Source organism: Salmo trutta, chromosome 9 (genome assembly GCF_901001165.1).
Source record: "Salmo trutta chromosome 9, fSalTru1.1, whole genome shotgun sequence".
Taxonomy (NCBI): domain Eukaryota; kingdom Metazoa; phylum Chordata; class Actinopteri; order Salmoniformes; family Salmonidae; genus Salmo; species Salmo trutta.
The window spans coordinates 42160235-42173837 of record NC_042965.1 but is presented as its reverse complement, the minus strand read 5'-3'; the positions used below and the strand labels follow the sequence as shown (position 1 = coordinate 42173837).

The following is a 13603-nucleotide window of genomic DNA, read 5'->3' as shown; positions in this document are numbered from 1 at the left end:
GAGGGATTGTGGTCAATGTGGTCGTGTCAATACGTTCATACTAACCATGTGATCAAGGACAACTACGACCAGGAAGTCCCCAAAGAGCAAAAGGGTTTAAGTTGAGTAAACTACGACCACCCTAGTCCCACCTCCTGCTGGGAGTGGAATCTGTCAACCAATCAGGTGGAGGTGCTAACTTTTTGTATTACTCTGAAAACAGTGTTTAGTTTTATGGATTTATTTGGGGTAATAATGTTCATATAAAAAAAATATATATATACACGCTCATCAGCAATTGTATAATTGTCCGTCGTCAGGCAATAAAATTGTCATTTTAAAAAAGTATGTCTTGTAGATCTTTATTTTTCTGGGTTAAAGACAATACATTATAAGGACATGAAATAATAACACATAATACGTACAGAGGTTATTTCAGAGAAACTAAATCATTTGTTATTACAAATGAATGCATTGGTATTACATAAACTGGTGTTGTGTTCATTCCATTTTGCTTCAGATTGAAGGATTTGATGATGTTTACAATTTTACTGTAGCTGTTCCACTATCGTGTTGATGCTGTCCTTAGTGGTTGAAATGGGGACACCTGCACTTGCCTTGTTCCTGTTGAAAGAGATGGTCTGTGTTTTTAAAAAGTTACAGTCAACAAAAGTGTTGGTGTGTGTGATGTATTTACCTTTGTAACAGGGCAATGACTTTGTTGATCCATCTCGCCTCTGGATTCACACAGACGATGGTCTTGTCCTTCTTGGTAACGCTGATGAATGGAGGGGGATACATTACAGCCAAGGAGAAGTCCAACTACCATAGAAATATATATCTGAGCTTTGCCATGAAAATGGCATAATTTATTGTAGCCTGTTGTGTGAAGTGGGAGACTTGAACTCTTCAGTGACTTCTAATGGGTTTGGATGTAAGACAGTAATGTGATTATTTATTTTTTTTCCACTACTTCCTGTCTTCCATACTTTTCATACATGCATTTGAAAACTGCCTTTTAGTGCTTCACCCAGGCCCAGTGACTCCATGGTTTCATTAGAATATGTTGAAATAGTGACATTCTGTTGACTCACATGATCTCAATGCGACTACAGTGGGATCCTGCTGGTAAGATCTCCAACTTGTGAAACCGCATAGGAGAGATGAAGGCAGAGGACGTCCGGATGCAGCGACACGTCAGACGTGGAGCAAAGCCACCCATGGGAAACGCTGCAGGGATGAAGAGGAAGACCATAATAGGTAAAGCAAAGTAAATCATTTAACATTTACATTTAAGTCATTTAGCAGACGCTCTTATCCAGAGCGACTTACAAATTGGATAAATGCAGGTCAAGTCAAATCCTTAAAACCAACTGATAGATTAACTTTAAAGGGAACATTTTGTTATGAAAAACATTACTATGCTACGTTTTAGGTCCTATTGCAATAAAACAAAAAATGTTTACTGCAAACTATTTAAGGAGCTTTTTAACAGATCTGTATCTCACCGTGAAGAGCAGCAAAGCAGCAGAGAGTCAGGACGACCAACAAGTAGTGTGGCTTGAAGGACATCTTGGGTATGGGTTGGCTGTGGTCGGCTGAGGTTAAAGAACAAGACCGGTGTGCCCTGAGAGTGAGTGATGGAGCTGATGTGCATTCTGGGTTTATATTGCCGCAAATAAGGAAATAATTAAATAAGGAAGTGGGTTGGGGAATCCCTCATCACAAAAATAACGGATTCATTAGATTTACCGACATTTAATCTATTTGAGTCGGTGTTGGTGGGTATACCTAATATTGTAGCTGTAAGCTTTTTTTTTACACCTCAGAACATGAAAATGTTACCTAGATATGTAATCTTGTATTGAGATGCTTAAATTAAATGTACTTGTTTTGAGTTAATTTAGCTTACCCAGTTATTTGGTTGATTACACTTGATTTCACATGCAGAAAATGCTTTAAGATCTGCAGTCATTTTATCAAAAATCTAGGTATGATTTGCATTTTTGGCAGTGTAATTAAAGTACCATTTCAATTACAATCAGATTTTTGCAGTAAATGAAATTCTACTTTCCTACATTAACCTTAAATTCTACTGTAACCTTATAATGAAACATCTGAAACTGAACAGAAGCTGTCTTCATATCAGAAACATCTAGACAAAATTAGTCATACATAGAGCAACAAAGATATATATATATATATATATCACCTTTCTCTCCCCCCCTTCTTGCTCTCTCCCTCTCGATCTCATTCTCATTCTGTTTTATACATAAATGATTAGTCTTTAACAGGGCTGTAAAGGTTACACCGTCATTTAAGCAGCAGTTGAGGCAGATTGATGTTTATGTCATTACAGTTCCAAATGGAATGTACTGACACACTCTTGGCCACTCTACATAAAGTAGAAATGAGCTTCAGCCGTCGTTGACATTGCAGATAAAGCAAACTACTGCCTTAACTGGAGGAGGGGAGACTACAGTAGCTAGGTGGGTGAAGAGATAACAGCCTTCTATCATGATAAGGTTGATCTTTTCGTGATGCATTGATATGCTGTCAACATTGAGAATAATCCTTTATTGATAAAGATATGTGAGTTTAACATCTGAAGATTATAGTGTGATGTATAACAGGCAGTGTGTATCATGCTAACAGACAGATTATCTATAGAGACTAATCCATGCAGTGTGTATCATGCTAACAGACAGATTATCTATAGAGACTAATCCATGCAGTGTGTATCATGCTAACAGACAGATTATCTATAGAGACTAATCCATGTCGTGTGTATCATGCTAACAGACAGATTATCTATAGAGACTAATCCATGCAGTGTGTATCATGCTAACAGACAGATTATCTCCACACTATCTATAGAGACTAATCCATGCAGTGTGTATCATGCTAACAGACAGATTATCTATAGAGACTAATCCATGCAGTGTGTATCATGCTAACAGACAGATTATCTATAGAGACTAATCCATGCCGTGTGTATCATGCTAACAGACAGATTATCTACAGAGACTAATCCATGCCGTGTGTATCATGCTAACAGACAGATTATCTCCACACTATCTATAGAGACCAGTGGCAGTCGATGCCTTTTAAGACGAGGAGGACGATACATTTTTTTTTAAATGAGAATGGCCTTATTTATATTACAGTAATATTGGATGACTGTCGTTCATATTCCATTCACCCAGTTCAATGTAACATCGACAGGTTTGGCTACTACATGAAACTCAAATTGTCCCTATATCCACCATGATGTTGCTACAACCTAGCATATGAATGAACGTTTACAACATACAGTGAAGAAAGAAGATTTACAGCCTTTGGAGAGTATTTAGAACCCTTGACTTTATCCACATTTTGTTACGTTATTCTAAAATTGATTAAATAAAACAATGTTGGCAGCAATCTATACACAATACCCCATAATGATTTTGCAAATCTATATAAAATTCTTTAAAAAAAAGTATTTATTCAAACCGTTTACTATGACACTCAAAATTGAGCTCAGGTGCATCCTGTTTCCATTGATCATCCTTGAGATGTTTCTACAACTTGATTGGAGTCCACCTGTGGTAAATTCAATTGTTTGGACATGATTTGGAAAGGCACATACCTGTCTATATATGGTCCCACAGTAGACAGTGCATATCAGAGCAAAAACCAAGCTATGAGGTCGAAGGAATTTTCCGTAGAGCTCCGAGACAGGATTGTGTCGAGGCACAGTTCTGGGGAAGGGTACCAAAACATTTCTGCAGCATTGAAGGTCCCCAAGAACACAGTGGCCTCCATCATTCTTAAATGGAAGAAGTTTGGAACCACCAAGACCACCTAGAGCTGGCCGTCCGGCCAAACTGAGCAATCGGGGGAGAAGGGTCTTGGTCAGGGAGGTTACCAAGAACCCGATGGTCACTCTGACAGAGCCCTGGAGTCCCTATGTGGAGATGGGAGAACCTTCCAGAAGGACAACCATCTCTGCAGTACTCCACCAATCAAGCCTTTATGGTAGAGTGACCAGATGGAAGCCACTCCTCAGTAAAAGGCACATGACAGCCCTCTTGGAGTTTGCTAAAGGCACCTAAAGGACTCAGACCATGAGAAACAAGATTCTCTGGTCTGATGAAACCACGATTGACCTTTTTGGCCTGAATGCCAAGCGTCACGTCTGGAGGAAACCTGGCACCATCCCTACGGTGAAGCATGGTGGTGGCAGCATCATACTGTGGGGATGTTTTTCAGTGGCAGGGACTGGGAGACTAGTCAGGATCGAGGCAAAGATGAACATAACAAATTACAAAGAGATCCTTAATTTTAATGAAAACCTGCTCCAGGGTGCTCAGGACCTCAGACTGGGGCGAAGGTTCACCTTCCAACAGGACCACACAGGAGTGGCTTTGGGATAAGTCTCTGAATGTCCTTGTGGCCCAGCCAGAGCCCGGACTTGAAGCTGATCGAACTTCTCTGGAGAGACCTGAAAATAGCTGTGCAGCAACGCTACCCATCCAAACTGACAGAGCTTGAGAGGATCTGCAGAGCAGAATGGGAGAAACTCCCACATTACAGGTGTGCCAAGCTTGTTGCGTCACACCCAAGAAGACTCGAGGCTGTAATCACTGTCAAAAGTGCTTCAATAAAGTACTGAGTACAGGGTCTGAATGTAAATTTCATATTTCAATTTTGTATTTTTTATAAATTAGCAAGAAAATCTAAAAACATGTTTTTGCGTTGTCATTATGTGGTATTGTGTGTAGATTGATGAATAAATAAAACAATTTAATACATTTTAGTATTGTAACCTAACAAAATGTGAAAGAAGTCAAGGGGTCTGAATACTTTCCGAAGGCACTGTAGGTGCACAGTTTGAGTGAAATTTGAGTGATCAAGGTGACAGACATTGTGCATGGCGGTATTGAATGAGTCAATCTTGCATCTAGCTAAGCTAGGGTATAATCATTAGTCCAACAGTTGCAAATGAGAGTTTCTATTGGACATATTCAGGTATGTTTATTCCGTTTGCTTCCGTTTATGAAATGAAGAGCCTCCCGAGTGGCACAGTGTCTAAGGCACGGCATTGCAGTGCTAGCTGTGCCGCTAGAGATTCTGGGTTCAAGTCCAGACTCTGTCTCAGCCGGCCGCGACCGGGAGGCCCATGGGGCGGCACACAATTGTCCGGGTTAGGGGAGGGTATGGCCGGCAGGGATAACCTTGTCTCATCGCGCACTAGCGACTCCTGTGGCGGGCCGGGCGCAGTGCATGCTGACATGGTCACCAGGTGTACGGTGTTTCCTCCGACATATTGGTGTGGCCGGCTTCCAGGTTGGATGGGCATTGTGTCAAGAAGCAGTGCGGCTTGGTTGGGTTGTGTTTCGGAGGACGCATGGATCTCGACCTTCGCCTCTCCCGAGTCCGTACGGAGTTGCAGCGATGAGTCAAGACTGTAACTACTACCAATTGGATAGTGAGAAAAAAGGGGTGATAAATAAAAAAATGGGTGGAATGAATACACCCCTGATCGCATTCAAACACAGTTCACTTTCATTTCACATATAAACAGCATGATCCCTTTGATCGTTGGATAATTCCTTCTTGCATCTACGCTGTCTCCTCCTTTCACCTTTTCCCTTCGCTTTTGGACTTCAGTGCACAACACATCAGCTGTCTGTGACCAGGTGATTAAACCTCTCCAAGCCAAACCTTTGTATCATAACCACTAAATGTTACACACAGCCTACATCGTGGTCACCATATTAGCTAACGTCAAGTCAACATGGCTAATAGAATTAATGTGTTAGTACACCCGCTACAATCATGCAGTACAGTTAGCAAGCAGTTTAGCAGTTACACTGATGGGCCCCGGTGGCAATCGACCTTCATTGCAAAACAGTGTGTTTTAATCAATTATTTGGTGACGTGGATATATTTTATTATAGTTTTATCTAAAAAATACAACTTTTTTAATGTTTCACTTTTTTCCCCATGAAACTCACTGAGGAGGATGGTCCTCCCCTTCCTCCTCTGAGGAGCCTCCACTGATAGAGACTAATCCAGACAGTACGTATCATAATAACAGACATATCATCTCCAGACTATCTATAGACACTAATCCATCCAGAATATTGAGGTAGGCTATATTGCAAATAACTAAGTTAAAATGTCTATTGATACCTACAGTACAATAGTTGATTTGGCGTTATATATCATGTAGACTAGACCATCTAAATACATCTGTTCTGAGATTAAAGCCTTGTTCACTTAGATTACGCAAAGACAACCTCAATACATTTTCCACTGAGTTAAACTAGGATGTGGTTATAAGGGGGAAGGGGGGTTTTACAAGGGAGAGGGGTGAATTACACAATGCACTGCTGAAAGCTTACTGTAAACCAGGACGATACCAGTGAACTAATGCTCATTGTATTTACTGCCGAGCATCCAGATAAAACATCCTACAGCTTCCTGACACCATATGCTGTCTAGATGAGGTGCATCTTTCAGGAAGCATTATCTGATTATGCTTAAGTTATCATCTGAATGGAGAGCGGTGCATTTAGAGTGTTACATACGGTTCCTGAAGATTATTACAGAGACATTAACTTGTCTAGTGCTGTAGACTAGGGCCCTCAGATCCTCAAAAGGTTATACAGCTGCACCATCGAGAGCATCTTGACTAGCTGCATTACCTGTTTGGTATGGCAACTGCTTGACAGCCGACCGACCGCAAGGCGCTACAGAGGGTAGTGCGTACGGCCTAGTACATCATTGGGGCCGAGCTCCCTGCCATCCAGGACCTCTTCAGTCACTTTATCCCTACCAATATGTACATACTGTATGTAGCCTATGTGAACATGTAGAAAGTCAGTAGTAAAGATTTGACATTATCTTACTGTTTCATATATACTCTATTTTACTGCTGTGGTAGCCTAGTGGTTAGAGCGTTGGGCCAGTAACCGGAAGGTTGCTGGATCGAATCCCCGAGCTGACAAGGTAAAAATCTGTCGTTCTGCCCCTGAGCAAAGGTAGTTAACCCACTGTTCCCCGGGCGCCGAAGACATGGATGTCGATTATGGCAGCTCCCCGCACTTTTCTGATTCAGGGTAAAATGCGGAAGACACATTTCAGTTGAATACATTCAGTTGGACAACTGACTGGGCATCCCCCTTTCCCTTTATTAATTAACTTATAGTAACGTCCAGTACATCTCAAATCCTCCTGTCATTTTGGCACACAAGGCTCATATCTTCATATCACTCTTGTTAAATTTAGATTAATTTCACTTGATCAGACACAAGGAACCCAGAATGAGGAACAGAAACATGCTAACAAGCATTAAATATGCCAGATAATATTTTCTATTAGTAGACTGACTGAAAGAGTTCTATATTGGCAGTGAATGCCCCGTAAATGTTGCATAACAGCTTATTTTATATTAATCCTGACTAAATAAAAGCAATTTTATTTAAATGTATATAAAATTATAATAATTCTTATCATTGCTCAATGTAAAGACAACATATTATAACCTTTTATAATAAGATAAAGGCTAATACAATCTTATAGCAACTAATAAAGTTATTAATTGGGTTTTCTAGTAATCAAATCAAATTTTATTGGTTACATAGACATATTTAGCAGATGTTATCGCGGGTGGAGTGAAATTCTTGTGTTCCTAGCTCTAATAATGCAGTAGTATCTAACAATTCACAACAATAAACACACATGTAAAAGTATTACAACATTACCATAGTTTAATACCCCCAGACTGACACTGAGTTGAGTAGATAAGGTAGTAAGTATCCTAGTATCATCATTGGCATTAACTTCAGGTTATTTTGTTGGCTTTGCAGAACCAAAACTCCAGAATCTACCAAAAGACTTTCCAACTTCTCTGAATCAGAATAGCAAATAAGCCAATATAATGAAACTTACAGTATGGGTGGGATAACATGAGTGGAACAGCATGCAGCCATGCTCTGCTGACGAGTATTTTTCTCCGCCCATACAGGAGTAATAATGGCCTAGTTCACACATTCTTTGCTTATATTAATGATTTTGTTAATGAGTGATTTATCAGGGGGTGCTGCAGGTTACTTCCAGAGCAATGTACCCGCCTGCAATTGCTAATAACTAATCCACAACTGCATTACTGTAATAAAGTGAAAATATGAGGCCCCCGCCTGATCCTAAACCACTATATAGAAAATGCACTGAAGGCAACAGTCAGATACGGCGAAAATAGTTTTTTAACAGGGGGTGCAGGATTTTTTTGCCTGAATTGGATATGTTTCTGCTTAGAATTTCCCACATTTTAGTAGGCAATGTATTAGTCAACTTGTCTATAATTACATACATGCATCTCCTCTTCAGTCATTACACTGTTATGTCCACTGTATGTACATTGTATGTACACTACCCTTAACCTTGTTAACACAAAGCTTTCTTAGTGTCCAACAAGCTTTCTCTGCCCTTAACCTTGTTCTGAATACCTCCAAAACAAAGGTCATGTCGTTTGGTAAGAAGAATGCCCCTCTCCCCACAGGTGTGATCACTACTTCTGAGGGTTTAGAACTTGAGGTAGTCACCTCATACAAGTACTTGGGAGTATGGCTAGACAGTACACTGTCCTTCTCTCAGCACATATCAAAGCTACAGGCTACAGTTAAATCTAGACTTGGTTTCCTCGATCGTAATCGCTCCTCTTTCACCCCAGCTGCCAAACTAACCCTGATTCAGATGACCACCCTACCCATGCTAGATTACGGAGACATCATTTATAGATCGGCAGGTAAGGGTGCTCTCGAGTGGCTAGATGTTCTTTGCCATTCGGCCATCAGATTTGCCACCAATGCTCCTTATAGGACACATCACTACAATCTATACTCCTCTGTAAACTGGTCATCTCTGTTTACCGTCAAAGACCCACTGGTTGACGCTTATTTATAAAAACCCTCTTAGGCCTCACTCCCCCCTATCTGAGATATCTACTGCAGCCCTCATCCTCCACATACAACACCCGTTCTGCCAGTCACATTCTGTTAAAGGTCCCCAAAGCACACACATCCCTGGGTCGCTCCTCTTTTCAGTTCGCTGCAGCTAGCGACTGGAACGAGCTGCAACAAACACTCAAACTGGACAGTTTTATCTCAGTCTCTTCATTCAAAGACTCAATCATGGACACTCTTACTGACAGTTGTGGCTGCTTTGCCTGATGTATTGTTGTCTCTATCTTATTGCCCTTTGTGCTGTTGTCTGTGCCCAATAATGTTTGTACCATGTTTTGTGCTGCTACCATGTTGTGTTGCTGCCATGTTGTTGTCATGTTGTGTTGCTACCATGCTGTGTTGTCATGTGTTGCTGCCTTGCTATGTTGTTGTCTTAGGTCTCTCTTTGTGTAGTGTTGTGTTGTCTCTCTTGTCGTGATGTGTGTTTTGTCCTATATTTATATATTTTGGCTTTTGGTAGACCGTCCATTGTAAATAAGAATTTGTTCTGAACTGACTTGCCTAGTTAAATAAAGGTTAAATAAAATAAAATGTTGCCTAGAAGACTAAATAGACCCTTGCTCACCAGAATAATGTCATAAACTGACTTCAGTCTAATTGGCAACAGTAAAGTTTTCTCCATCAACTCTGCTTTTTTCGTGGAGCAAAGACATTTAGGGACCGGGGAGAAAATGCAATAGCTCAACAACAACAAAAAACAGGAACGATTTTCTGTGCAGAATTTCCAAATGTTATCACTTTGACTAGTTGGAAGGAAATAGAAGTTGTAAAAACGACCCAACATGTTTCTCATGCGAATTAAGTTTGGCTTGGATATTTGTGACCCGTTTCAAGAAGCTAGGCGTATGTTGCAAGTTACTACTTCACAGGAGAGGTATTTAAAAAAAAAATTGTACCATTTTTTTTTTAATCAAGATGTGTTTTTGGGCAGAAATATACTACGTGACCAAAAGTATGTGAACACCTGCTCGTCAAACATATCATTACAAAATCATGGGCTTTAATATGGACTTGGTCCCCGCTTTGCTGCTATAACAGCTTCCACTCTTCTGGGAAGGCTTTCCAATAGATGTTGGACATTGCTGCTGGGACTGCTTCCATTCAGCCACAACCACATTATTGAGGTTGGGCACTGATGTTGGGCGATTTGGCTTGGCTCACAGTCTGCATTCCAATTCATCCCAAAGGTTTTCAATGGAGTTGAGATCAGGGCTCTGTGCAAACCAGTCAAGTTCTTCCACAACGATCTCGACACCATTTCTGTATGGACCTCGCTTTGTGCGCAGGGGCATTGTCATGCTGAAACAGGAAAGGGCCTTCCTCAAACTGTTGCAACAAAGTTGGAAGCACAGAATCGTCTAGAATGACATTGTATGCTGTAATGTTAAGATTTCCCTTCACTGGAACTAAGGGGCCTAGTCCAAACCATGAAAAATAGCACCAGACCTTTATTCCTCCCCCACCAAACTTTACAATGTGTGGCTGCTCGGCCATGGAAACCCATTTCATGATGCTCGTCAGTTCTTATGCTGACGTTGCTTCCAAAGGCAGTTTGGAACTCGGTAGTGAGTGTTGCAACCGAAGACAGACGATTTTTATGGGCTACGAGATTCAGCATTCAGAGGTCCCATTCTGTGATTATTTTGTATGGCCTACCACTTTGCGGCTGAGCCGTTGTTGCTCCTAGACATTTCCATTTCACAATAACAGCACTTACAGCTAACCGGGGAAGATCCAGCAGGGCACCTGGTTGGAAAGGTGGCATCCTATGACGGTGCCATGTTGAAAGTCCCTGAGCTCTTCAGTAAGGCCATTCTACTGCCACTGTTTGTCTGTGGAGATTGCATGAATGTGTGCTCGATTTTATACACCTGTCAGCAACGGGTGTGGCTGAAATAGCCGAATCCACTAAAGGGATGTCCACATACTTTTGTATATATAGTGTACCTTCTGGAATATGTAAACTTTTATGTGCCTTAATAACAAACTTGTATGCTCTCTGTGAATACGAATACAATTGTTAAATTACAAGCCTAGTTGGTTTAGCCAGGGAAAAATACAGGAACCTTCCCGCTAGCCATGATATAATGGATGGGCTGGACATGCCTAGAGATGAGTTCGGATTGGTCTGCCATGTTGCATGCTTCTGTCTTGTCACGGCTGTCGTGGAAGATAGAATGGGACCAAGGCGCAGCGGGTTGCGTGCTCAATATATTTATTATAACAATGAGAACACCACGAAAAAACAATAAACAAACTAACGACAGGAACAGAGTAGCAGGCTCAACAAAAAGCAATGCTAACAAATAACTACCCACAAGTGACAAACAAAACACACACCTACTTATTGGACTCCCAATCAGAGGCAACTAGAAACACCTGCCTCCAATGACCGAAAATAACTTCTAGACATCGGGACTGCGATTACTCTCCACAGACTCGCAGAATCCTTTTTCTTCTTTCAAGACTCTGATGAGCCCGAGGCAGAGGATATACAGCTCCCTCGGGAACATGACCCCCATGATCTGCGTGAAGAGGAGGCATAGAAAGAGAGGCTGGAGAGCGGGCTGCCTTCTGAGAATTCGAAGGCGATGGAAGAAACCCCCACTTCCCTCAATTCTGCTAGCAAACATGCAATCTTTGGACAATAAAATTGACGAGTTACAGGGAAGATTAAACTACCAACGGGACATTAAAAACTGTAACATCTTATGCTTCACGGAGTCGTGGCTGAACGACGACAATATCAACATACAACATACGGTTTTACGATGTACCACCAGGATAGAACAGCAGTATGACAAAAGGGTGGTGGACTATGTATTATTGTAAATAACAGCTGGTGCATTTTAACTAAGGAAGTCTCAAGCTATTGCTCGCCTGAGGTTAAGTATATCATGATAAGCTGTAGACATCACTACCTACCGAGAGAATTCTCATTTGTATTCTTCGTAGCTGTTTGCATACCACCTCAGTCAGAGGTTGCATTGTATTCCGCCATAAGCAAAAAAGAAAACGCTCACCCAGAGGCGGTGCTCCTAGTAGCCGGGGACTTTAACGCAGGGAAACTTAAATCAGTTTTACCAAATTTCTATCAGCATGTTAAATGTGCAACCAGAGGAAAATAACTCTGGACCACCTATACTCCACACACAGAGACGCATACAAAGCTCTCTCTCGCCCTCCATTTGGCAAATCTGACCATAATTCCATCCTCACGATTCCTGCTTACAAGCAACAAATAAAGCAGGAAGCACCAGTGACTAGATCAATAAAAAAGTTAGCAGATGAAGCAGATGCTAAACTACAGGACTGTTTTGCTAGCACAGACTGGAAGATGTTCCGGGATTCCTCCGATGGCATTGAGGAGTACACCACATCTGTCATTGGCTTCATCAATAAGTGCATCGATGACGTCGTCCCCACAGTGACCATATGTACATACCCCAACCAGAAACCACGGAATACAGACAGCATCCGCACTGAGCTAAAGGCTAGAGCTGCCACTTTCAAGGAGCGGGACTCTAACCAGGAAGCTTATAAGAAATCCCGCTATGCTCTCCGACGAACCATCATACAGGCAAGCATCAATACAGGACTAAGATCGAATCATACTACACCGGCTCTGACGCTCGTTGGATGTGGCAGGGCTTGCAAACCATTACAAACTACAAAGGGAAGCACAGCCGAGAGCTGCCCAAGGACACAAGCCTACCAGACGAGCTAAACAACTTCTATGTTCACTTTGAGGCAAATAACACTGAAACATGCATGAGAACACCAGCTGTACCGGAAGACTGTGTGATCACGCTCTTCTCAGCCGATGTGAGTAAGACCTTTAGACAGGTCAACATTCACAAGGCCGCAGGGCCAGACGGATTACCAGGAACGTGTACTGTGAGCATGCGCTGACCAACTGGCAAGTGTCTTCACTGACATTTTCATCCTCTTCCTGTCTGAGTCTGTAATACCGACATGTTTTAAGCAGACCACCATAGTGCCTGTGCCCAAAAACACTAAGGTAACCTGCCTAAACAACTACCGACTCGTAGCACTCATGTCTGTAGCCATGAAGTGCTTTGAAAGGCTGGTCATGGCTCACATCAGCACCATCATCCCAGAAACCCTAGACCCACTCCAATGTGCATGCCGCCCCAACAGATCCACAGATGATGCAATCTCTATTGCACTCCACACTGCCCTTTCCCAGCTGGACAAATGGAACACCTATGTGAGAATGCTGTTCATTGACTACAGCTCAGCGTTCAACACCAGACTGCCCTCAAAGCTCATCAATAAGCTAAGAACCCTGGGACTTAACACCTCCCTCTGCAACTGGATCCTGGACTTCCTGATGGGCTGCCCCCAGGTGGTAAGGGTAGGTAACAACACAGCCGCCATGCCGATCCTCAACATGGGCTCCTCAGGGGTGCATTCTCAGCCCCCTCCTGTACCCTCTGTTCACTCATGGCTGCATGGCCAGGCACGACTCCAACACCATCATTCAATTTGTAGATGACACAACAGTGTTAGGCCTGATCACCGACAACAACGAGACTGCCTATAGGGAGGAGGTCAGAGAACTGGCCGTGTGGTGCCAGGACAACAAC

General features: G+C 42.1%; 1 protein-coding gene across 1 annotated transcript; it reads right to left on the bottom strand.

The window, feature by feature from the left end:
• Positions 1-316: 316 nt before the first annotated feature.
• LOC115200601 (C-X-C motif chemokine 13) lies at positions 317-1632 on the bottom strand. Its single transcript, XM_029763779.1, has 4 exons — positions 1488-1632; positions 1074-1209; positions 677-757; positions 317-603 (listed from the first exon to the last, which is right to left on the bottom strand). Exons 1-4 carry the CDS (start codon positions 1549-1551, stop codon positions 528-530), a joined length of 357 nt encoding a protein of 118 aa, XP_029619639.1. The 5' UTR covers positions 1552-1632; the 3' UTR covers positions 317-527.
• Positions 1633-13603: the final 11971 nt, after the last annotated feature.

What these genes read in the sequence shown, in the direction of transcription:
- LOC115200601 (XM_029763779.1), bottom strand. Translation starts at nt 1,551, where the DNA reads ATGTCCTTCAAGCCACACTACTTGTTGGTCGTCCTGACTCTCTGCTGC. An exon ending in CTGCTTTGCTGCTCTTCACG is followed by an intron (nt 1,210 to 1,487) that starts GTGAGATACAGA and finishes TCATCCCTGCAG; the next exon opens with CGTTTCCCATGGGTGGCTTT. An exon ending in GTCATTGCCCTGTTACAAAG is followed by an intron (nt 604 to 676) that starts GTAAATACATCA and finishes CTCTTTCAACAG; the next exon opens with GAACAAGGCAAGTGCAGGTG.